The sequence below is a fragment of the Cygnus atratus genome, chromosome 11 (assembly GCF_013377495.2).
Source record: "Cygnus atratus isolate AKBS03 ecotype Queensland, Australia chromosome 11, CAtr_DNAZoo_HiC_assembly, whole genome shotgun sequence".
Taxonomy (NCBI): Eukaryota; Metazoa; Chordata; class Aves; order Anseriformes; family Anatidae; genus Cygnus; species Cygnus atratus.
The window spans coordinates 13,307,346-13,332,238 of record NC_066372.1 but is presented as its reverse complement, the minus strand read 5'-3'; the positions used below and the strand labels follow the sequence as shown (position 1 = coordinate 13,332,238).

The window sequence follows — 24,893 nt, the reverse complement described above, 5'->3', positions numbered from 1 at the left end:
GCTCGCTTGTTGCAGTGTTTCAAGCAGTGTGGCAGTTGAAAGGAAACTAAGGAAAGACACACAACTTCATGGTTAGTGTGACCAGTTAGCTGATACAGCCATGTATTTGGTGCAACGTGGCAGTAAATGTTGAGGGGTGGATAAATATCAGTTGCCCAGCATGGTGGCTGCTGCTCAGCTGGGCAATATTTTTGTATGTTTGGTGCAGGGTGATTGGTTTTACTATTTAGACAATTCAGTAACTTGTTTGGGATCATGTAAGCTGGCTTCCCTTACAATTGAAAAAACACAACAACAAAACTGGAATCGCATTGGGGTTAAAACAAAGTAGCACCTTTGAATCCTTGGCTAAATTTAAGTGCATTGCAAAAGACCAGGAATGCAGCTTTGCCACAGGGAACATTATACTTATACCCCTTTTGCCGAAAACTTGTCCCTAAATACCCTGTTTGTTTGGACAGGCTTTAGCTTTAGGTTAAATTCCCCATCAAACCACAGTAAGGGTATTGTATAATTTTGAACACTTAAATTAGACATAGTGCATCATTCTAAATAGAACAACACATCATCCATGATAATCACAATGTTCTTGGAAGTTAAGTTGAATTCATGATGCCTTAAGCAGAAGTGATGATGATGATGATCCTTTTATTTATTAACATCTAGGAACCCTAATCTAGGAACCCTAATATTAGAGCAGGACCTCCCTGAGCATTAGGCCTATGCAGAACTGTAGCATTATGAGCTAATTAAAATTCTACATGGTGCTGTTTACAAAAACAAATTATAACGTGTTTTGTGCTTACTGTCAGTTCTCAGCAACAGGTGTTTTGTTAGCAAGAAGCTGTCTATTTTGGGAACTCGTGTTAAAGCGGCTTTTATCTCTTCTGGGTTTGATATGCTTAAAATAAGTGAAACTTATGCTGTATTGTGAGAAGATTACTTATTCACTGAATATCAAAAGAAGCGATTACTGAATCTGTATCTATTCTTTTAGTAATTATATGGGTAATCTTGTAAGTGATTGAATCTTCCCTACGTATTATTTTTTATCAGTTTGTAAATCCAAACCTGTTTTGAAACGCAGCATGAAAGAGAGTTTATGGAGTTGCCCTCTGTGTACGTCCCTTAAACTTGGGTCTGGTATCGTAAAGGAATGTAGGGAATTTCAGGATCTTCTAATTTTACCCAACCCCTGATTTCTGAAATGGCTGACTGCGCTGTGTGGTGCCAAGGCAAGCCAAATGTGGCTTTGTCTTGCCTGTTTCAGAGTAAGCTGTCTTGTCATTTCTGGAGCACTTTGAGAATTTATTTGAAACCTGACAGATTAATGACATGCCTTCTTTTAATTTATAGAGCTATGATAGAAATATGGAGAGTAACTTGAGGATTCCTGCTGTCTTTGGCTCCAGGCACCTCAATGCCAAAGTAGAGCTATGAGATAGCACTCTCTAGAGTTTGTGCCCGGGGAAGAAGAGGGCTCACCCAGCAGCAGCTCCTGCAGCTTGACACCAGTTCAGCTACACTTGATGGAAACTGGTTTGTGCAAGCTCAGGTGGCAGGCTGCTGGAAAGCAGTTACCGAGATGGTTTGGTTTTCTAGTGGGTGTAACTCTTCAATCGTTCCTCCTGAGCAGACGCCTGAACAGCACTGCCTAACATTTGTGCTCTTTTATTCATGTTTATGTATTCTATCACCGTAATAACTTCACGTAAGGTTTCTGTGGCCCTCCTGTCACAGAGACAGCCATCTTCCAAAAACAGTCCTGCTACCTCTAGTCTCAAATCGTAGGTGAACTGGGTGGGCTAAACTAAGCAAGTGCACCTTCACGTTTTGGAAGAAAGAAGCCTTTGTGTCTCCTTTGGCTTGCCTACTGACTAAGGGTGGTTGGGTAGGACAGCGTGACCAGTAGGGTGCTGGCCGGTGTCCTCCCTGCGTTCCTCAGATATGCCTCTTGGACTTCTCCCAGAGATAGCGTTACAAAAGCAGCTTCCAGAAACATGACCTGCTCTTTTCTCTTGCTCACTTTGCTTGGTCTGTAATTCACTCAGAAGTTGTCTTTTGCTTTGTACAAAATAACTGTAGTTACTGTGTTGCTCTTGGTGCTTTCAATGTTTAACTAGTTATCTTTATTGAAGGTCCCTATCCTGTGTTACTGTAAACAAGTGTGTCCTGCTCCAAGGGCTACTGGCTATTTTTTCTCTTGAATGGTAGAAGTGATTTTTGTGCTCTGCAGTTATTTTTATTTTTTTTTAAACTTGCATTTAGGTTGACCTCTCCGAAAAGGCAGCTTTGTCAGCTTAGATTTTCTAACGATCATCACTGAAGAGGCCAAAGCTTTGAGCTAGTGGTGGTGTTTCTGAAAGCTGCTAGGTACTTCTCTGGGCTGGAGTTTCCTGCGTTACCTGGGACCGTCTTCAAGGGTATTGTGCTGCTAGGGAATGAGAATTAAAGAAGCAGCTGTTGGGTCTTCTGCCAGACTGGTGTCTCTTTGAATTTCACAAAGTTTGGATAATGCCATCCACGAGGGCTTAACACTAATAAAGCTGCAGTGTTGGTCTTCTTGAACTAAGAAATCCAAACATTATTTTTAGTACATCTAAACACACACACCTTGGTATCTTGAACTGTACTTTTCTGCTTTAGTCTTTGTGTGAAATACATCCAAGATAGGAAGATTCTTGAAATTTTTATACAGAGCACTGCATTTAGTCTTGTAAGGTGCTGCTGGGGTAACATCTGGTACCAAAAGCCTGTAGCTCCCTGTGGCAGCTTTCTGGAATTCCAACACTCATGAAACAACTTTTGTCTGTGCTCTGCCTCTTAGAAATCCCATGTAAGTGACATGTGACTCCTTGTACTAGTCAATAAACCATACCTGTTACCATTCTCATTATTTTTAGGATTTAGCCTTCAGTAGAGTGGTGAACATCGTGGAATTGCCACTTTATTTGGTATGGTGAAGGTAGTAAAAGGTTTGGAGACAAGAACAACTTGCTTCTGTTGTCTGTTTGTAGGCATACTTAGAGGTCACTGCAAGTAACTTGATGCGTTTGTATGAGGGGAATGAGTTTCTAAAGTACCTTGTTTTACAGAAGCTAATCTTTGGTTCTCGTAGTCTGTACTTTGCAAAGGTTGAAGGTGGCCACAAGTAAACAAAGTAACATCTATTAATAGTGTATGCAGGCAAGCATGGAAAGCTGAATCCTTATTATCAATGATCTTCTTGATACCAGTATAGAATCTGCATCTTTATTCTTCCCTACTAAGAGCAAAGAGGTGGTGGTGAAATGTTTTCTTGTTCCTCGTGTAACCTTGAGTGCAAGAGCAGGCAGCTGAAGTTAACAATATAAACTCCTTAACACTGGGGCTTTGTCTATACCGAGTGTTCCTGGGCTGTGCAATGATGTAACGCTGTTAGTAGGGTACTCTGGCTCAGAGCAGTTATGAAAGTTGCTGATGTTCCTTCCCTTCGTAAGACCTGTACTCTGTGTGTTTTCTGTCCACCTTCTGTTTCTGAGACTGCACTTTGTTGTGGCTTTTTCTACCAATGTGATTCTGAACTATGTGAGTAAACACTCTTTCTCCCATCTTAAATCTGGGATTTATGCTGTAGGGTGAGCGTAGCTTTCTCGAGGGTCCAAACTTTACTTATATTTTAATTTTTGTACTGAAAGATCTGAACTAGCTAGCTATTTAGAATTAGAAGGGGAGAAAAGACTCTTTCCATTTTTTTGGTAAAGTTTCTGCAGGGAGTGCCTAATGTAAGTGCTTGTTTTTATCCTAAAATAAGTCTATGCATGAAACAAAAATAAAAAGCTGTTCAACAGGAATAGACTGGAACACAAGTAGATATTAGATGACTTGTCAAGTGAGTTGCAAGAACATGTTACGCAAGTCTTTGGTCACTAGTTTGAATGTTATGTTTTCAATATTAAGTCATTACATAAAATCTGCTTCAGTAGCTCAAGTTGCAATTTAAAGCTGCATTTAGTTGTGGGCAGAAGGAGAACTCGGGGCCTACTGGAGTCAACTGAAAGCTTTAAGACGCAGGGATTCTCTGGGTGTTGAGGAAGTTATCTAACTCCTGTGTTTTGAAAAATGCAGCAGCTGTGTGTTCTGCTGCTACATGAACAAAGAGGTCACTGCCCTTACAGATCTGCTTGCATAGTTGGTCCTTAACCATTTTCACTTTTTTTTTTTAACCCAGAGCGTTCTGATGAAACTGGGTCAGAGCGTAACTCCGCATGCAGCTACGCTGGCAAATCTGAACCAGCTGGAGTGTTTTAGCCAGGGTGAGCTGTAGATGAAATGACATGTCTGACTGCAACCAGAAAGCTGGGCTGAGCCTTAATGACTGAGGCCCCTATTCAAATCTGCCAGTTCTTCTTGGCTCCCTAGCAAGTTGCTGGGACATGGCAATGCCTTAAAGCAGCTACAAGTATCTGCTCTGTGAATGTAAATTGGAGCTTTCTGGGAGAGAGCAGAAGAGTAAAGAGAGAGGACTATTTTGTAACTCGCTATTGATTCATGCTTCTGGGGCTTTATACCCTGAGCAGCGTCCTGCTTTCAGTGTGACACCTGAGCAGCCATTCCCTGTTTCTGTGGGTTCTGCTGGGGACTGGTATCCTCTAACACAGCCCTTTGGAAACTCTGCAGCAAGATTCAACAGAGCTCTTTTCTTAGACCTTTATTTGTCATTTGTTTTGATAAGCCTGTGGAGGAATGCATTTCCTATTTATTACTTTTTGTACTAACATGCCTTTTTCCTATGGTGATACAGGTGGCATTAGCTAGCCGTACCAGCATGTGCTATAGAATTAAATGCCTTTTTAGTGTACCCAACTTCATATCTGGCTTTTGTTTGGGCCTGGGATGAAGGCTTGTATGTTTAAGCAGCACAATTTCCATTTTTATAGTTACTTCCTTGCTTCGTTAGCACAAGGGGAAGATGACCATTAGCACTGGTGCTTGTTAAATCAGTGCTGAGAACTGTTCCTTTATAAAGGTGATTATGATAGAGGAGGGAATATTCTAATCACTTGTTTAAGAGCTGGACTCATCCTTTAAGTGATTTGAGATGAGTGTCGGTTGAGATCTGTCAGTGCACTGATCCATCGTCCTTGACAGTGAGGAGAGGAGCCTGAACTAAATGCTCTGCTTTCTCTTTGAGGAGTATTTTCAAAGCTGGCATCGGAGAGCCTCAGACTGCCTTTGGGTTTGCTACCGCAGCCAAAGCAGCTGAGTGCTGCTGGGTGGTCTCCTTAGCTTCGGCTTTAGCATTTGGGAGGGATCCTTCTCATACCAGTAATGGATTTTAGAAGTGTACTTCAGGGGTGGTTGATGGGGCAGGGATGGCAAACACAACCTCGCAACTTAAAGCACCGGTGGTGGAGTAGGAATTGCCTGTGCACTGCGCACCTACTGGAGATTTTCCTTCGTGTTGACAGTGTTGAATAAGACGACAAAAATTGTAATCAGAAAAGGTTTGGAAGGGAAACAGAATAAATGCCATTTAAATGGACATCCCAGAATGGAAAGGAAGTTTAAGGAGAACTTGAATTTGGGATCTTTTCCTTAGGGGAAGACAGATGAAGAGAGAGCTGACTGCAGAGTTAGGATTTTTTCCTCCTCTTGTTGAGGGGAGGGGGGAAAAAGAGAGATTATTCCTAAACCTTGTGTGTTTAATCCTACTAAATGCTGCTCTCTGATCTCACTGATTAACGTTTCAAGCCTGTAAAGCTAGAGTATTGGTTATTTGAAACTCATATCGTATACACATTTTAATTAAAAAAAAAAAAAAAGCCGAGTATCAAGGTGCTTGCTCCGTGGGGAAAGGATGTGCGTAAGTATTTTGTTACTTGCTTTGTGGAGTGTTGGAAGAGGCATCTCTCTTCACAGCGAGCCTGACATCCAGCAGATTTAACCAGCTCTCGCGTTTCCACAGCCTCAGCTCTGTGGATGTTATATGGTTATAATCACTAATGTCCTTTATATGGTTCCTTGTGGTTGCTGCTTGGTATGCAGAATAATTTACCCTCTGCGGACGCGTGCTGGTGAGGAGCGAGCGGTGGGACCTGTGTCAGCAGGCTAGTGTTTTACTTGCGTGTGAGATTTTGGTGAGTCAGGCCTTGTAGATACAGGAAGGTATGTGTGTGGCAAGGCTAACAGAAATGGGCAGATTTTAGTCTAAATTGCTAGAAAAAGAAGGATTTAGCATGGTAGCACACAGCGCTGCGGACTTCTAGTGGCAGCAAAGAGTATTTTTGAATTGAGCAGTAATAAAAATTACCAGAGGTAATCTCAGCTTAAGTTTAGCAATTTCTAGCTAATGAGAAAAGAGGCCGTCTCCTCCATAATCTTCAGCAAAGTGGATGTTCTGGGGTTGTGTTGGGGGAAGATTGTGTAAGGCTCTTGCCCTTCCCTCTAGTACACTTCCCTCGCATTAGTGCTCATACAGCTGGTTATACAGCTATACTATAAAGCACAGCAGGGAACATGCTTAAAATGTTGTAAAAATTTTTTTAAAGATGAATCAATTCTGCATTCAGAGTATCAGGGTGACCCTATGAGCATTGTGCTAGCACAGCTTGCAGGGAACAGGCAGAGCCTGGAAACCTCTCCAGCAGCATTACAAGCTCCCCGCTTGTTTTGTGACACCTCCGAGGGGGACATATATGCGGCCACGTTGGTCCCAAGACCTTGCTGTCACTGCAGCTATGAAGTTACTTCCACTTTTGTACTCGAGCCAAGCCAGGAGACCAGTCCTGAAACTACAGATAGGGTATGTGCTTGGCGTGTATCGTACAGTAGCTTAATCCCCAGGAATGGCCTGCTGCCACTAGAAGGGGCCGTCCTGTTTTTAACCTTGTCACTTCCTTTGCACCGTGCGGTGGTTCTCGAGTTGGTTGTCTGTCAGATCCGCAAGCTCTCCAGTCCACCAGCATAAATATTGCTGTTTTTCCATCGGCTGAAGGAGCTGCTCTGACTCACCTCGTGATTGCCGGCTCCAGTGCAGAGGAAGGGGTGGGAACGCGCAGCGGGGGCCGGGGCTGTGCGAGCAGGATTACCCCTTTCACAGCCCTGCTAAGGTGCAATTTCCGTGACAGCCCACCATTACACGTGATGGTTGGGCTCGGCGACGTCGTGGATCTTCCTGCATGAGGAATTACAGATGGTTTTGAAGCACATCTTCTGAAGTTGAGCCAGGAGCTGGCGGGGGGAAGTCTTTGCTCCCCCCAAACATCTGTTCGGCGATCTGTTCAGTGGCTGCTTCCAGAGGCAGGGCAGCAGGTGTACCGTGCTGTGCTTGCTGCTGTCTGACTCCTGCCCGAGTCGTGGGGCAGGAATGCCACTGAGGCACGGCGCTTTGGATCTCAACTCCCTTGTATTCTGAACGCCTGCTTTTGGCCGATGGTTTTCCTAAGGCTTTCAGCCCACTCAGTTGCTGAAACAAGTGGTTCCCCGTGTGTCTTCAGCTGCTGTCTCCCACCCTAACCCCTCTCTTGTGCCCAGCAAGCTTGACAGATGCAACTCGTTTGAGTGGCTGGTTTGCTAAGGTTGATCACTTGGATCTGTTTCAGTGCCTGTTTGCACTGAAAGGACGGGAACAGCATGGGAGAGGGAGTGAGAAGCTCGGCAACAAGTGCTTATTGTGCTGGTTTGGCATTCTGTGGCTTTAGGGTTTAGATAGATCAGGTCAAGCATCTCACCCAGGAGCTTGCAGGCTGCTGAAAGGGGTGGTCCCCTGTGTGGCATCCCGCCTGTTTGCATACCATCCTTCACATCCCTTCCCAAGTTTTTCCCCTGAGCGTGGTGCTTATCTTGGTTTGTGTGCATGGACTGATTGAGCTCACTGACCTGTCAGAAGACTTGTGATGGCTTTCTTTCTCTTCCTGGCTCGGGGATCTAGTTGGTGGGTCAGCGGAGGTCCTGGTGAGCAGTGGAGCTGGTGGGGGCAGTGTATGCCATGGCCCCCTTCTGAATGCCACAAGCTATTGTAGAGGTTCAACCCCATTCTAATTTGACTTCCTAACATTGCATCAGTTCAATACTCTTTTCTCCATTTTATTCCCAAAATATTAGCAACCAATACAGGATCTTCCGCTTCCTGTGGCTTTCATTAAAACTCTTCAGAAGAATCCCTGGCACTTCCCTTGGAGATCGGAGTGTTCTGGAGCTTCATGCCATTGGTTTGTGCTTTGCCTGGTGGCTGGATCCACTGCTTAATGAACTCGGGAGCTGGCTGAGCTGGAACTCAGTCCAGCTTTTCTTGTTCTTCTTCTGGGCATCCTTATGCATCTTTCCCAATTTGTTTATTGAATTGGGGCAGGCTCTAAGTCCATGTTAGAAATTGTTATTGTGCGATTGCTTTAGCACCTGGTCCCTTCAGCAAGAGTTGTGTTGGGGAATGAGAAAATTAGCAGTAACTGGTGCTGTTATTGAGTTCCTGCACGCTGCTTGAAGCTAACTGTTGAGCAGGAACCATAGTAAATTTTGAAAGTCAGTATGGTAGGGTTTTTTAATCTGCTGTTGTCTAAAATTAAAAGGTTTAATACTTGCCTTGTGACACCAAATCTCTATTAGCCATTGAAATACTCAGTCCAAAGCGTTTTGTAATTAGTTGTTCAGTCTTAAATGTACTATGCCAGGAGTGACTTGTGTAAGGTTTCACCTTTAAAGTGGTTTGAGTTACCAAAGCAGAGAAAACTTGTGTTAATTTCAGCTGAGCCATTTGAGTGAAGTGTTATGTTGGGCTCAGCCAGCATAAGAATTGGATTCCCACATGCATTACTTGCAGCTTCATTCGGAAGGGTTATCTGGAGAAAGGCAGGCATGAAAGTGCTCTTTTAGCTACAAGTACAATGCTTCAGCAAAATCAAATTTAGCTGCTATTTGAGGTCAATGGGGGCTTTGTGTGTCAAAATCAAATGCTTCTATATTGGGGTGGGAGAGTGCAGTCAAACAGCTGAAATAACCTTAATTGCAGGTTGAAGCTTAATAAAATACTGAGATTTTTTTGTCTTCTTGCCTGTACATCTCCCTTGTCTTATGTCTTGAGTACTTTGTGGTCCTTAGAGCAGAGCAGCTTACTGCTGTGAACAGAAGACTGGGCTGTTTCTGTGTTGCTCCTAGCTTTGTGACCCAGAGATTTACTTTCGAGGTATCAATTTCATGTGCTTTTGGGAAATAAAAACAAAATGTAATGGTTGTGGGTGTGAGAGGAGCTGAGGATATTTGTCTAAAAACAAAATAATGGGAAACTTGTTAGCATTTGGCTTCAAATACATCTTATATAAAAGGAAATGTTTTTACCCTGGTGTACTTCTGACTGTGGTTTAATTTAGTTTTATAACTTGGCAACTGGTGAAATATGCAAATATCTTGAAACCTCTTTCCCTCTGGATTTTCTTATCTCTGCTTTTGATATATATACTGATATTACTTGAAGCATTGATTAGCAGTGATACTGATAATCTGTCTTTGTTTTGACTTGCAGGAATTAAAATCGTCTATGCTTCAGTCTAATTTTTAATTGGGAGGGTTAAATGGTAGACCTAAATTGATCTTGAATGGAATAATTAATGTGTTAAGATACTTAGTTCCTTAATGAGAAACTTTTTTTTCTTTTACAACTGGTTAAAAAAAAAATAAATAAAAATTCTCAGTGAATGACAGGTATCAATAATTCATCCAGAAGTTTGACCATTTGAGAATAGTTAGGAGGTTCAAATACCATTGAAGAGGGGTGTTTGTGGTAATTTTATGAAGAAAGTTTTAGGTTATCCATAAATGTCTTTTCTAGAAGATCTTGATGAACCTTAGGGAAATCCAGAGTTCCGAACACTAACTGTAAAAGAGTTTTTCCTGAGGCCTCTAAATAATGGGTTATATCTCTCAATTTCAGGTGTGTAGAAGAAGGGAAAATGGCTCAAGAAACCAACCGTAGCCAAGTGCCTATGCTTTGTTCCACTGGTTGCGGATTTTATGGGAACCCTCGTACAAATGGCATGTGTTCAGTGTGCTACAAAGAACATCTTCAAAGGCAGAACAGTAATGGTAGAATTAGTCCTCCTGGTAAGTAATGCTATTGTAGTGCTGTTTGAAATTTGAAATGGAAAGTTAGGCTGTAGTTTGATTCTTGACCATGTCCAGATACTAAATACGCTTGGAAGCATAGGAGTATTAGAGCAAACCACTCTATCAGGTTTGTTATCATACCTATCTATTCAGGTATTTTACCTGTTAGATTAAACTTGTGTGAAATGTTCACAGTGTAGTTGTGCTGTGATTAATCTGCTTAGAAGTTGCTAATATACGTTTAGTATGTTATGCTGTTTCCTATGTCATGATAAAAATGCAGAAAAATACCACATCAACACATTTCCTGAAATTACTGACAGTAGAGAGAACATCTAGCTTGGGGAATGTTTGTGAAAAGCATTTAAAATACAGGCATGTAGGTTTGTAGCCTGATGCTAAAGGATTAACCTCCACTTTTTTTAAAGTTTCTCCTAATGTCATAGTTTCTTGTTTGTTTTTTTATCCTTATTTGGTACAAAACAGATTGTGATAATTTCAGTGGGTTGAGGAACTCTTCCTATATTTGCTCTCCAAGAATAAGCTAGGAGATCTTTCCCCCTTAAAATTCATGGCAGCTCCCTCAGAAAGAGGAACCCTTTCTCTGTTCACCTTCACTCTGATGTTTCTGCTTGGGGAAGAAGAGAGAGGAAGTGCTTCCCTCTAAAACCTGAAATGTCTCTTTTGGCTTGGCTGGATGCTGACACCAAGAATCTCATGTTGTGTTCCTCAAGACTTCCTTGACTTTTAATACTAACTTCTAATATTAAAGCAATAGATTTCATTGCTTGAAATCTAGGGTTCTAGGGTTCTACAACTTCGGAATGGATCCTAAGGTGATGGATCCTAAGGTGATGCTAGGATGCAATAATAATACTGTTTCTCACAGGTCCATCTTGTTTTATTTAATAAAATAAAACTTCAGTCAGAAAACTGGAGTTTATCCTGAGAAGGCTGTTTGTAGACACTTGAGGTAGCAGAAAATAGTAACTATTTTAAAGCTCCAGCACTACAGTTTTGTGCCGTGGAGCTTGTGGGGGCCTGGGGCTGGAACATGTTCAAAACATGGCCAAGCAGAATTACTTCTTGTAAAATTATTTTTCGTTATGGTATTGACTGAGGGTTCAGTTACTTTCCTGGCTGGTGTCACAGGGGTTGAAGAATAATTGCACTGTGTAATTTATGTAATCCCAGGAAGTAGTGTAACACATTTTACATTAGTGTCTTCCTTCCAGCAACTTCTGTCAGTAGTATAACTGAGTCCTTACCAGTTCAATGCACAGAAGGCAGTGCCCAGGAAACTCAGTCAACTTTAGATTCTACATCAACTCCATCTATGCAGCCAAGGTAAGCTGTTTCTGTCCGTTACTTTTTGTACATAAAAATGTTTTAATCAGCATGATGAAATGAACTGTGCTCTGACTCTGCATAATTAAATGCCAAGACCTGGATTAGGAAAACATGTAAGATTTAACTGAGAAATTTAAAGCATGGGATCTCAGTAAATAGTAGCCGATCTGTTAGCTACATCTTGCATTCAAATGTAAATTTGTCTTTAGAATTTAGCCTCAAATAGGAGTGTTGCCAGCTTCATGCTGTTCTACAAAGACTTGTCTGGCTAGTCTTCCGGCTCCACCATGTGCAGTTGGTTGTATATTTACCAAAGGAGAGCTCTTTCCATCCCAGAAATTTGAGGGTTTTGTAAAATGGCAGAAAGCTATTGACTAGTACTCTCATAAATAAATGTATGATAATGTGTTAAGGAATAGTAGTTTCACAAAACGTGGAGCATACAGAGGAAAATATGTATGAATCTTAGTACAAGTGGTACTGCTGAACTGATGTCTTATTAAACAACTAATTTCCAACTGGATTATTCAAGGAGAGGTAACAGCCCTTTGTAAATCCCTCAGACTTAAAGTGCTTTCCATTTATGAAAGCTAAATATTTATTTGGTAACTACATTTCAGTTTAGGAAGACATAACCAACAGCAACCATTTTTTTAAAGTGCTTTGGAAATTTTTGCAGTGAAAAACATTAGTTACACTATGGAAGCGAAATGAGAGTTTGAATAAGTATTACTGCTAATTTAAAAAATTGAAATGTAATAAAGGACAGGCCAAGGGTAAGCAAGATCTGATTTCGTCTGTTATTGTTGACTGATTCTGTTCAGACTGTTTTCTGCTCCTTAGCTTTTTATAGGAGGTGTTATCTCATGCTTGGGTCCTGCATATGAACTGAGTGCTAGATGCCATGCTTGATGCTATATTTGGTCTTTCTATTCTGGGATTTCTAATTGAGGTAGAAAGTATATATCTTACCCTGATATAACACTTAATCTGTATTTAAAAGGAAACACCTGGTTTTTATATATATATATTTATATATAATTGTATATATACATGTGTAAAATCATCTAGGTCAATGCACGGAGGTGAACCAATTACAGTGCCTTGGGTTTGTTTTCCCACCTAGCCTTTACAGTATAAACTTTTTTTAAAGTATTTTTTGATCACTAGCTTGGTTATTGGTTACAGAAGAAAAGATGGATGGTGGCTCTGAGACTTGCATTTTAAAAAAAAATCAGTATCACCTGCACTTTTTTCCGAAATAAAAGTAGGTGATCTGGTCATACTTCAGAGTTATGATACACTGAGGAAATGTCTGCTAAATTGAAAATGGACTTTTGTAGGTGACGTAGCCTGCAGTTCAAGACCTCTATGTAACACTTGGCAATTAAAATTACAGTTCTGATGCCCTGGTTGCATCACGGACTATTGGTAGGGCTTTGTTGGTTCACAGACTGCTGGGTAATCTGATTTCTTGAATTCAGAGTGAATCCCTGAGAGGAAGGTGAGAAATAAGTTGGACAAGTGGATAGTTTTACCCCTCACTTGGGCCTTGTCCCACAGCAGAAGTGCTGGTGAGCAGTTTGTGACTGCTAGAATTAAATCTGTCTCCCATAACTGTCCAGGGTATTCACCTCTGAGTTTTCAGCCACACTGATTTTAGCAGTATGGCTGACAGGGTTGAGAAATTTGGCCATCACTGCTTTTTCCCTGCAAAAATACAAGGGGTTCTGCGTACAACTGCAGATTCTTTATTGCTGGAAACATTGACATGCTGCAATTTTCTTGTTCATATCACTGGAATACCAGAAGTAGCTCCTCTGCAATTATCTTGATGGCGTATGTTATAGAAATCTTTGCGCTCTGAATGTTGCATTGTTGCTTCTGTGTGGAAGGATAGTATGCCAAACTACAAAAAGGGGGGGGGGGAGAAAGACCCAAATGTTTTTTTGGTAGTTGAACTGACTTACTATATTCACTATGAATGCAGTGAATGCAAAAATGTTTAATTTTTTATCAGCTCAGCTTGTCTGGTATTCTTAGCGTAACACTTTTTTTAGTGGTTACTGAAGCAACTTCAGAGTGAAAAGTTTTGGCATGCTCTCTTGTCAAGACTTAAAGTATTTCTTTAATGAATGCTCTTAGGATATGGACGTGCCTTGTTTAAAAATAACTTTTTTTTTTTTTGCCTTCTAGCCCTGTGTCAAGTCAGTCACTTTTAACAGAATCTGTAGCATCATCCCAACCGGATAGTACGGCCGTGGACAAAACAGTACCTGAGACAGAAGATTTGCAAGGTTGGTGCTTAGTTTTCAGAGATGGAGCTTATGAATAATGTTTTTAAATCTGTGTTCATAATACACTCCTGTTCAAGAGATGGCTCATTCTCAAAACCAAATGTTCTGTGAAATCAGATGGCAAAATAAGGATTTTTTAAATATATGAGCCTTAAACTGGAAATTTCTAACTTTAATTGTGGATTTCAGTATCTGTTGCATCAGGTTTATTAATTGGGGTTAGAAATGCACATCATAACAATAGGTTCATTTAAGTCTTTGCCACAGCTGCTGCATGCAGATGGAACTCTGACTATATATTACTTCCCAAAATAGTCTTTTGCAGGTTGGGCAAATATCACAGAAGTTTAAGCATATTTGTTAGATAGGATGTTATGACAGAGCTAAGAACAGTGTTATTCTCTAGTATAAACATGAAATGCCTACAAAAGAGCCTTTCACCTAAGAACTTTATTGGCTGTGGTGTAATATTTTAAACCACTGAAATTAATGTTATCAAAGATAAAATTGCGGAACTATGCACTCTGGTTGCTTGAAGGAAAATAACTGAGTGGTTCACTTCAAGTATATAGGCCTAAAATCTTATTGCTCTTACAATGTAAAGTGTTTTTTTCCCCGTTGATTCTTATGTACGGGCTTGCAGAGCTTAAAACTAAAGTGTTTTAATAGCATTTATTAGGAAAATGCAAGCATAACAGATAGCATACGAAATCTGCTCAGGCCTGTAATCTGCAGACATTATAAAAGTTTTTTGAAGGTAAGTCAGTAAGTATTCTGCTTTTTCTTTTGCTGACACAGCTAACGCTTCAGTGAGTAGAGCTCTGTTTCTGTGGACTTGTCTTTAAATATTCTTTGGGCTTTCCCATAAATAGAGCATGCAATTCCACTTAAAGTTGATAAATACAGTTTATTTTGTTGAACTTCCAGTATTGAAGTTCTGCATTTCAGATATTATACTAAACATGAATTTTCCCTTTTTATAGGGCAGAATAGTCAAGTCATTGTTTGTGGCTGTTACCTCCTGGGTGCTGAGTAAAGGCCACATCGTTGGTCACACAAACAGTAGCTGTGAAACTCAGAGAAAAGGTTGTAATGCTGGTGCCATTTTGTACTAGCCTTTGAGAAGTCGGTTATTGGACAAATGTTTGTTTAGTCTTGATCTATTCTAGATGTATGTTCTAATACCTGTTACTTTGTTTTCTGGAGCTGAAAGCTTTTGTTGCCTCAGCTTTTACAATGCACACAAGGCATGCTCTTAATATATAGATCAATGACATCTGACCCTACCTGGTCTGCGGGAAGAGCAAGGGCTGAAAAGGCTTATGCTTCTAAAGTCATATATATTTGCCCAGTGGAGGTAGACTTGCAAGCTAGGCTTTCAGCTGATATACTGCTCAGTAATAAAAATAGCTTTACTTTCAGCTCAGCACTATAGACAAACTGGGATGTGCTGCGTACCAAGTGTAACCTAGCTCCTGTGCAGGTATGTCCCTTGCAGGGGACCTCAGAAGTAGAACAAGCACCGCAGATACACAAATCTGGCACTACAGGTTTATTCTGGTATTGACATAGTATATATCAGGCAATATAAAGTCAATTTTTGTAAGCTGTTTTTCCTTTGACCGTCATGTTTTTTTTCTCCCTCACTATTTCAAGTTTCCACAACCTGTTAGTCTCATGATTCTTTGTTTTCCATCCAGTGCCTGAATTAGTGTCTCTGTTTACATACGTATCTTGCTTGCTTGGCTTAGCTGTAAATCAAAACTCCGGGTTTGTAGCATGTACTGCTTTTTCACTTGGAGGCAGAAGGAAGAGTACTTTATTCTAAAATAATCTTTGGTTCTGGTACTGTTGGTGACTTGGGCCTGTGAAAAGACTTTCCCCAGCAAATTTCTAGAAGAATGTCTCTTCTTAGCCCTTTGGATAAATGTTTGCTCCTTCTAATTCTTCTTAGGAGAAGATGGTTTCTCAACTAGAAGCTTTAATTTCAAGGGTATATTCCTATTTTACAGTACACATTTCAAGGATCAACCTATGTCTGGTGTTTAGAGTACTTCAGCTGTGTCCTTTTCTTTGTACCTTAATGATTTCTAAACTAAGAACATCAGCACGTAATTGCAGTTCTAAATTACAATCTCTATTTATAACTCACGGTAGCAGGGTCAGCCCCATTTTCTGAAGAGTGCTTCTGTGCTGTCCCTTGGCTGAAAATCATCTGAAATTTAGTGTTTCCAGTTTTAATATTCTACTTTAAAAGTGTAAGTTTGGAAAGAAAGCAACTTATAATGGATGCTAAGTGGACTTAATTGAATTGTCACAATTCTGCATCCTAAAGACTTTTTTCTCACAGCGTTCAGAATTTGAATTTTAGGCTGCTGACAAGAATGTAATAGAAATGTGTGAATCAGTTATTTAGCATTGTCTAGCTATGTAGTGTTTAAAAAAAAAAAGCCTCGATATTGAGGGAATTGGTTCCAGACAGAAGACCTTATAATTCTACTCGTGTTGATGCGGGGGAGGAACAAAAAACAAAATTGTCTGATTCAATCACTTGTTCAGCATTTATTATTCTGAAAAATATTGCTTCATTAGAATACTTGTCTGAAGCAAATTGTTTTGTACTACTATAATAAGTTAGTCTACTGCAGTTGTTTGGTCGAAGTCCCATTACTTAACACTTATTAGAATTTACTAGTATATAAAATCAATGAAAGATTAGCTGAATGCTTGGTTTGCTAGATTATTTTAAAGCAGACATAAATTGGACTTGAGCTGTGTGCACACAGTTCATGCTGTTTGCAGAGAAGCTAAAACTACAAAGCTAAAATCCCAAAGAGCAGTTGAGATTTTTCTCTTCATTGAATTTGTGTTTGAAAGAAATAAAGAAAAAACACAGAATATGTTAATAAATCTAGTCTTTCCATATAGTGTTTGTCATAATGCTTGTGGGTACTGAACACTGCAAAAAGCCCAGATGCTGTATAGTGGCTAATAGATATTTTAATTTTGAATTTAATGTTTTATGAACATATCATTAAAGGTGACCTAAAATGAAACACATTAAAGTAGGTACAGTCCAGCTTTTCTAGCAGCTTTCTTCTATTTGGAGCATTTCTCGAGTTCAGTTCGGTTGAAGTGTCTCACGGATTGCTGTACCTTTCACTCATTACAGCACTGTTATAATTAGACGGTCAGGATTCCTTATTTGTTAGCCAGTGGGTTAATGGGGCTGACTCCTGGCAAGCCTGCAAGCGAGGCATTTCACTGCTCTGGGATTAACAGTCTTTGAAAACATCCAGGTTAGGATGTGTACTTTATATTTCAGGGATGCTTTTAAAGGTAAATGAAACTTGTCCTGGGAAACAGGATTATTCCAACGTGTACTTAGTGGAGATCTTGCAGCTCAAGAGCATTGGGATCTAAGTACGAGCTATATTAATGGGTGAGCGCTCAGCCTCTGAGGCTGAAAACTACTGAGTGCCAAGAGAGCCGATCTGGTTTTTGACCACCTTGTAAATTAGGAAGGTCCATATATTAGCATGCAAAACTCAATCGATAACGCAATATGGCACTGTTAGTATTTTGAAAAATCAAACTTAACCAACTTGAATAATTAGCTAAAAGGTGCATGTTTGTTGTTCTTAATGAAATCACCTGGCTTGGCACTAGTTTAGGTTTTTGAGAGGTAAAACATTTCAGTAATTATCATTGCTGACTAAATAAAAAAGGTTAATATTAAAACCAATGAGTAGCTATAGAATTTTATGTAGAGATAACTTGGACCTAATGTGAATTCTAGTGAACTAAACATCAACTTCAGCGGGCCTTATCAGGGCTGTTCCAGTAAACAGTACTGGAAAGGAATTGATGGATACTTCAGGGTTTTTTTTGTGACAGTACCAGGGACTTAGAAGTAGAGTATAATTTTGATACAGATGCAGAAAATGATGCAGGATAGCCTGATTCACCAGATGAATGATCCAGGGAGAGATGTAAAGTTCATGATAGAGGTTTAAACTAAATTCTTTAGGTAAGTGTGCTTTTATTTAAATGTTCTGTTATCTTATGTAAACTTTTACTTAGTGCTTCCATACTAAAACTGCATACAAGCTCTCTTATATATGCAGTAGAATATATTTTAACTTCTGCTCTTCTCCTAAGGCTACTCATGTTGCTCAGTGATGTGGTTTTTCTGGCAAACTTTACTTTCTAGTTCATATTTATAAGAAATAGCTCATGTATGTAGCCAATGATTTTAGTAAATGACTTATTAAAAAAATGCAAATAAATACTGTAGCTTTAATATATTTTTTCCTTTGCATATTTTTTTTTCTTTTCAGGTACCAGTTTTGTTCTTACCTGTCTTTCATTTTTATCTTCCTCTCCAGGTTTCTATGGGAGTAACTGATCTTTCGTGTTTTACCTCTTGTCACAAAACATTTATCACTTTTAGCCTCACTTTCTATTACTGTTTGAGATTTCTCCTGTAGAATATCAGTGAAAACTTGCCGTACCTCACATCTTTTAAATATAAAATTTTACGTACAGTTTTGTTCCATAAAAAAATTTTCAGGGGAAATCCCAGCCTTATGATAGAATATAAATGTAGCTTTCAGATGTGGAAGTCAGGTTTGCTTTCCCAGTTTTCATAAGATTTGCAGCAGTTCAGAGGCAGTTGGGGGTCAGATAAAGGAGGCTTGTGTTTTTTGATAGTTTCTTAGATGCTTTGACATCTGAAGAGTTTCACCTCAAGGAAAAGCTGGAGCTACCAGCTATCAGTCCTTGGCTGAAGGAACTGAATTTGAATCCAGTCTTGTTTCAGACCGTAATATCTACTGGACTTTATCTTTCTGGTCTTCACCTGTAGGCTCAAGATGAAAAGTATGGGATGAGGAGGGGAAATACTTTTCCCTACATTGTAACGGGTTGTTTGGCAAAAGTTTGAGAAGTTAGAGGATGCTGGATGCTTTTTTCAGCTGCTGGTTTTAGTTTAACTGCAGTAATGGAATTTTTTAAAGGGGAGTGAAGTAGTTCAAGAGAGTGTAGGTGAAAGGTTTCTGAGGAAAATTAGGGGAACGTGCTTGCCTTCTTTTACACTCTTCTTTTAAAGAAGTTCTTTATGTCTGTGCTAGTGAAATGCTGGTCTGATCCAAGCGGATGAAATTGAGGAAACAAGCCTTTCTAAACTGCATAGAAACTTAGTGTGAAGTGCAAGTGGTAAGAAACTTGATTTCTCCTTTTGTCCCGTCTTTAATCTGAGACTGAAACAATCCCTCTGCACTGTTTAGCTCATGTGGGTGGAAAAATGCAAACAAAAAACCCACCACAAAACTGGAATGCAGCAATATCCTACTGTTATCTTTTTGTAGGTGCAGTGTATTTTAGGTTCATTACTTCAGTTTGTAGTTGAGATGTTAGTAGTGATCTTCTGGTTAGGATTAACCTTAAACATTGCATTCATTTGGGACAGACAGTATTCTTCTTCCTAGGTTTGATCAGATACACTTAAAAGGTAAATATAGCTGTTAGTCCCCTTCCTGTGGGAATAACGTTTCTTTCAGAAACTCTGCCTGGTAATACAGAGGCAACGAACATAAAGCATCCAGAGCAGGGGGAGAGAAGAGAACAGAAGAAATGTCAGGAGCTTTGCAACAAATGCGCTCAGTTCTGTGTTGAGCCTGCAGGGATACAAGGACTGAAGCGTGCTTCATCTCCTAGGTGTTGTTTTCATGGTCAGTCAGAGTATGTTGAAGTTCAAGCAGGCTTGGCACAAGCAAAGCAGTAGCAAAAGCTTCTGCCTCTAGGAGGAAATCCAGGCTCTGGTTGTTTTGATCAGCTAGGAACATGTTCTGTAAAACAAGGAACTTCTAGCAGGCAGGCCAACTTGTCACCTGCAGAAAAATGAGCGTTTCTTCATGCTTTATTCTTTTTCGGCTAGTTGGCAGCTTGTACTGGTACTGCCAGTGCTTCTGTTCTCCAGCTAAAGGCAGAGCTGGGGCTGGGGGAAGGGAGGGAACCGGTTCAAGCACCACAGGCAGCAGCATCCTGGAATCCAGACAAAGTACAGCAGCTGGGAGTGGTTGCAACATATTTCCTGCAAGCTCCAAGCGGGGTGGTATTGCACTTTACCTGGCTTTTTTCTATTGTGTTCATCATGTTTAGTTTATAGACTGAGCACTAAGCACTGGTGCCTTGTTATCTAAAGGTGGCTTAGTAGTCAGGACATCTATAATTATCAAAGAGGATTTTGAGTTAAATCTCTAGCTTCCATGGAAAAGCAAACAGATCTAAAATTTATGGTTACTACAGTAGATACAAAATGACTCGTGGCAGCAGTAGAAAAATCTTCCCACTTGGTTCCACAGAAAGCAGCAGCCCTTAAATATTTTTAAGCCTTTTTTAGTGTGAGATTCATATGCACAAAGAAGATCTATGTATGTATTAGAGCCTTGTTATGCAGGGAACAGTGCCAGTTTTTCCTAAATTTGGTTAACAGTTAGAGGCTTTCTGTAAAACTTATATTGAAATAACTGGATCTTGCTACAAGAGGAAATGCAAGCCGGACAGTTTTAGCTCCTAAATGCCAATTTATGGCATAAAGCTTTCTTAACAAATTAATGAACACAGGAATGTCTGTTCCGTATAACACTGCAAGAGTTCATTTCAGTAACTCTTACTTCTTCTGATACTTACCGCACATCTTTTAATCCTTACTGCTTTTATACTTATCTTGCAAACCTTTTAATGTTATCTGTCCACTCACATATTTGCCCTTTAACAGCCATGTAAAGCCACTTGCAAACTATCATTTTATAAATTTTAGGAAAAGAAAAGGCTGCTGCTTGCGACATAGATGGTGATTTTAAAATGGTTTAATAAACCATATTTAATAGCCTGTCCTTGCTATCTTAACATTTGAAATAGGCTACTCACTTGTGCAAAGTCTTTGCTGTTCAGAGATTTTGCTAGCTGTTGATGTCTCTACCATGTTTTGATACAATACAAAAAAGACAAAGTGCCACTTCCTTAACCACTCTCCACCGCCAAAAAAATGAAATAGTAGCACGAGGACAGGGGAGAGCAAAAACCACCTGGATTATCGAGCAGAGTCGCTGTCAACTGGCACAGAACTAGCAAGGTCCTTGATGCATCTGACAGTCTGTGCCTAACAAAAGTCCAGCTGCACAGAGATGCCTGCAGCTATTTCCTGACAAATGTCTGGGCTTGCTGTTGTATTTTGTTCTTTACCACACTGGTTCTAGTTCTGCTTCCATTGATGCTCCTCTGAGCTGGAGCTTGCTTTTGTTCTTTCCCTCTTTTGCTGCAAATACTCCTAGCTTCTGTGTACCTTACTAGTAACTTGTCCTGCTGTCATACAGCAATAGCTGCTTGGCAGAGCTCGGATCTTAGCACTTCTTGGAATTAAGTGGCTTTTTTTTTCTGGTTTCTATTTCTGTTTTGTAATGTAAGGAATGTGCAAATACTTGAGGAAAACCAGCCAATATCTATTTTTACCTAGGTAAGGCAAATACTACGGTTACTTGTTTATAATCTTCCATGTAACCTGTCCCTTTCAGACGTGGGAAAATATAAAGGTAGTCTGAAGGTTGTCCCAGCAAATCTCTTTAAAATGGGATAGGTGTTTACCTACCTCCTGAGTTTCAGGGTAGTGTACTTCCCCTTATATTTCTGTGCATCTTGGGCTATTAGTATCTTACCTCTAATTAGTGACGAGCCCCTGTGTAGGCTTTCTTCAGGTGTACATGAGCAGCAGCATCACAGTAGTAGAGACTGTTCTGAAACACTGCACTTTGGATGGCTTCAGTATTGCAGCCTTCAGCAAAAAATAATGTTGCTTCAGCATTTGGAAGGGAATGTTTTTCTGAACCAATCCTAATAATATGCAAAGCTTCTCACACTTTTTATAAGCAGATTTTAGGAAACAGACCAGTAGCACCAATAGGAAACACTTGGTGTTGGATGTTCATTTTCTTCTGAAATCTGGTAGCACTGGATCTTAACCTAATTTTTAATTATTCTGATGTATAAAGGGATGGACATCAATTTTTTCCTTTATGGTATTGTTGTACTGTGGGTTTTGTATGAGTGTTCAGTGAATTCTCTCCATGAATTAGACTGAAGGTTTGGAGGGAGGGAGTTCCAGTACCAGTGCTGTGAGTACGTTATACTTCAGACGTGGAAGTTGCAGCAAAATTGCTAACCTCAGAGCCTAAACTTACAATGTGGGATTTAGATTTATCATATGACTTAAACAGGGGAAGGGGGGGGGAGAGAGAGAGAGAGAGAGAGAGAGAGAGAGAGAGAGAGAGAGATGCTTTTCCACTGTTCTCATCAACTTTTTAATATTAGCTTCAGTGTCAGAGAACGCAGAGCCTACACCTGAAGAACAAGACAAGTCACTTGACAAACCAAAACAGAAAAAGAATCGCTGTTTCATGTGCAGGAAGAAGGTTGGACTTACTGGTAAGAAATTTCAATTTTACTTCGTTCCTAAAAAGAGAGAGATTCAGGCTTTGGACCTTTTGAAAGGGTCTTCTCTTAGGGCAAAAATGGGGCTTGGTCATCTCTTGATGCTGTAAATTTGAAATAAAAATTGGGCAAAGGTGCTTTCAGCTGGCTTGTACTAGATTTAGTCTTTCATGTACACATTTTGTTTTTCAGTTTCCCTTTTTTCTAGTGAAATTTATAACTCCAGATATTGCCCTTTGGAAGTCTTCATAGCTGAGGAATTGGCTGATGTTTGCTGCCATTCACTAACCACCCTTTGCAGTGGTTCAGTGAAAGGGCCTGAGGAACTTGAGTTCTGTGGGGTGAAGATTAACAAATTAAATGAGCAGGAGGTCTCCAAGAGTGTTTTGTACTAGTATATCGTGATAGGAGGGAATGGTCAAGTCAAATCTTACTGTAATTGCTTAAATGTATTATTTGTGATTCTTATGCTTTCTGCAGCAGAGGCTCTTTGGCTGATTGACACTGGTGACTGAGATTTATTGATAGTGAGTGAACACATTCAGGATTTAAAACAAGCCAGTATAATTAAGAATGTTGAAATGTCTAAACTAATATTTGTGTCCACAGGGTTCGAGTGTCGGTGTGGAAACGTTTACTGTGGTATGCACCGCTATTCAGATGTACACAGTTGCTCTTACAATTATAAAGCTGATGCTGCTGAGAAAATCAGAAAAGAGAATCCTGTAGTTGTTGGGGAAAAGATCCAGAAGATCTGAACTGCTGCTTCTGCTGGAATACAAAATCCTTTGACCATCTGCAGATTAAATTGACTTGAGCTTTTTTCCTTAGTCATCAGGAATGTAGAGCAGTGTATCTTGCCTAGACCTTTTAATCATGCATGTCATCAGATGAATAGATTTTGTTTTTGTTTTTGTTTTTTGAAAATGACTGAACATTTATTTTCATTGCAGTTTTCTGTGGCTGAAGACTTAAGTAAAACTTTACAAGTATTATCCTTTAAGATCATTTTAATTTTAGTTGAGTGCAGAGGGCTTTTATAACAAACATGGAGAAAATATTGGAGGGCTGTGCTTTTCCAGGTTAAAACATGCATGCGTTAACTTTGCAGTTTATTTTCTTGTTGTATATAGCTTTTCTCTGCAGCACAATTTCCTTTTTTTGATAATGCCTTGTATGGCACAACTAGTTATCAGTAACTGAATGTATTTTAATCATTATGGCTGCTTCTGTTTTTTTCCCCATTAACGAGAGGTTATACATGTTCGCATATTAGCTTGTTTGCACCCTCTACCTATTTATGTATGAATCATTTGTAATGAGAGTGTGTGCTGAGATTGTCTGTGTGTTTTTTTAAATTGGTTTTTGTTTCTGTGTGTATGGGGGGAAGGCTGTATGCACATCACTGACTGCAGGTTTCATTGGGAGTACATCCATCAGTCTGTCTGTACACAAATATGAAGAATGATCTGAAGTACCTGTGCTGTATTTATGTTTATCCACGTCTTAACTTTGATTAAATAAAATTTAAAAAATTGAGCCCCTGTGGCTGTCACTAGCATCTGTAATCTGGATTTTTCCTGCCTTATTTTCATGGGACCTTCCACTGGTGTTTTGTTTACTTACAATGCATTGATCCATAGGCTGTACCTAATCCAATGCCAGCTAAGTTCTGATTTATATATAGAGAGAGAACTTTTTACCTATTCACTTATAACTACAGGTAAGACTCTGATTTCCAGAACCTTTCTATCTTGTATACTTACTGTGGTACGCACTGCTATTCAGATGTGCACAGTTGCTTCTACATTATATATTGATCCATACCGCACAGGGAGTTCTCCGCGCTTCCTGTGCAGTGTCACTCCTGTCTGACAATGCACTATAGTTGGGGACGTGCCTACAAGAACAAATGTCTCCAGCTTTAAGTCAGTGATTAGGCTGTGGATCCATGTGTGTGTGACTATAGTCCTAAGTAATATTGCTGTGGGGTTTGTGATCCACTGTTTGACAGAGCACTACACAAACTTCCTTGAAGATAAAGATGGGTAAGAGAATGGTTCTTGAGACAGTTTCTCCATCTCCAGTGAACTGTTCTTTTGAGGTTTGAAATCTGTGGGTTTCAACATTGAACGCTGCCACAGCCACCCTCCCTATGCTCCTTAGCGCACCTACAGGCTTGTAAGTAATCCTCCTTTGGGGGTAGAGGGTATTCTTTTATGATCTTGTTGGGGGTGTTCATTAATTTCCTTTTAGTTAAGACTGCCTATTTTGTCAGATCAGAGTCAGTGCCTCAACTATTCATCCATCCCGGTCATCTGTATGACAAAGGTTGAGTGGTTTGTGTAGTAGCACGGTAAATTCAGCCAGGGTTGCTTATCACAGAACATAACAGTACACTAAAGTAGAACCAAATCCTCTCCAGATGGTACTGCTCCCCAGTTGAAACTTCACTTTGGTGACTTGCCTGCTGCTTTTGAACATTTGCGAAATAAATGAGATTGCATGGCTTTATTTAAAATGTTAAATTTTTAATCAAAGCTGACTGCATCCTTTAAAATTCTGAATGCTCTTTAAAAGCTATGGCTGGCAATTAGTAGATAAAGCGCTACATTTAGCATATAAACACTACACAGCAGAAGGAGCTTTCTCTATCAGATAGCAATGGAAAGTGAT

The 24,893-nt window shown here is 39.9% G+C and overlaps 1 protein-coding gene across 6 annotated transcripts in view; it reads left to right on the top strand.

Annotated features, from left to right (window-relative positions):
- The window catches only part of ZFAND6 (zinc finger AN1-type containing 6), a 37,755-nt gene extending 13,999 nt beyond the window's left edge, over window positions 1-23,756 (top strand). For 5 of the 6 annotated variants that reach the window (XM_035554622.2, XM_035554623.2, XM_035554624.2 and 2 more), the window contains 5 exons: window positions 9,908-10,077; window positions 11,316-11,427; window positions 13,627-13,727; window positions 22,098-22,211; window positions 22,827-23,756. In XM_035554622.2, the coding sequence (XP_035410515.1) occupies window positions 9,927-10,077; window positions 11,316-11,427; window positions 13,627-13,727; window positions 22,098-22,211; window positions 22,827-22,975 (627 nt within the window). In that variant the 5' untranslated portion in view covers window positions 9,908-9,926 and the 3' untranslated portion in view covers window positions 22,976-23,756. Of the gene's footprint in view, window positions 1-9,907; window positions 10,078-11,315; window positions 11,428-13,626; window positions 13,728-22,097; window positions 22,212-22,697; window positions 22,745-22,826 lie in introns of all 6 variants that reach the window. The other variant, XM_035554629.2, reaches the window with a different exon arrangement.
- Window positions 23,757-24,893: the final 1,137 nt, after the last annotated feature.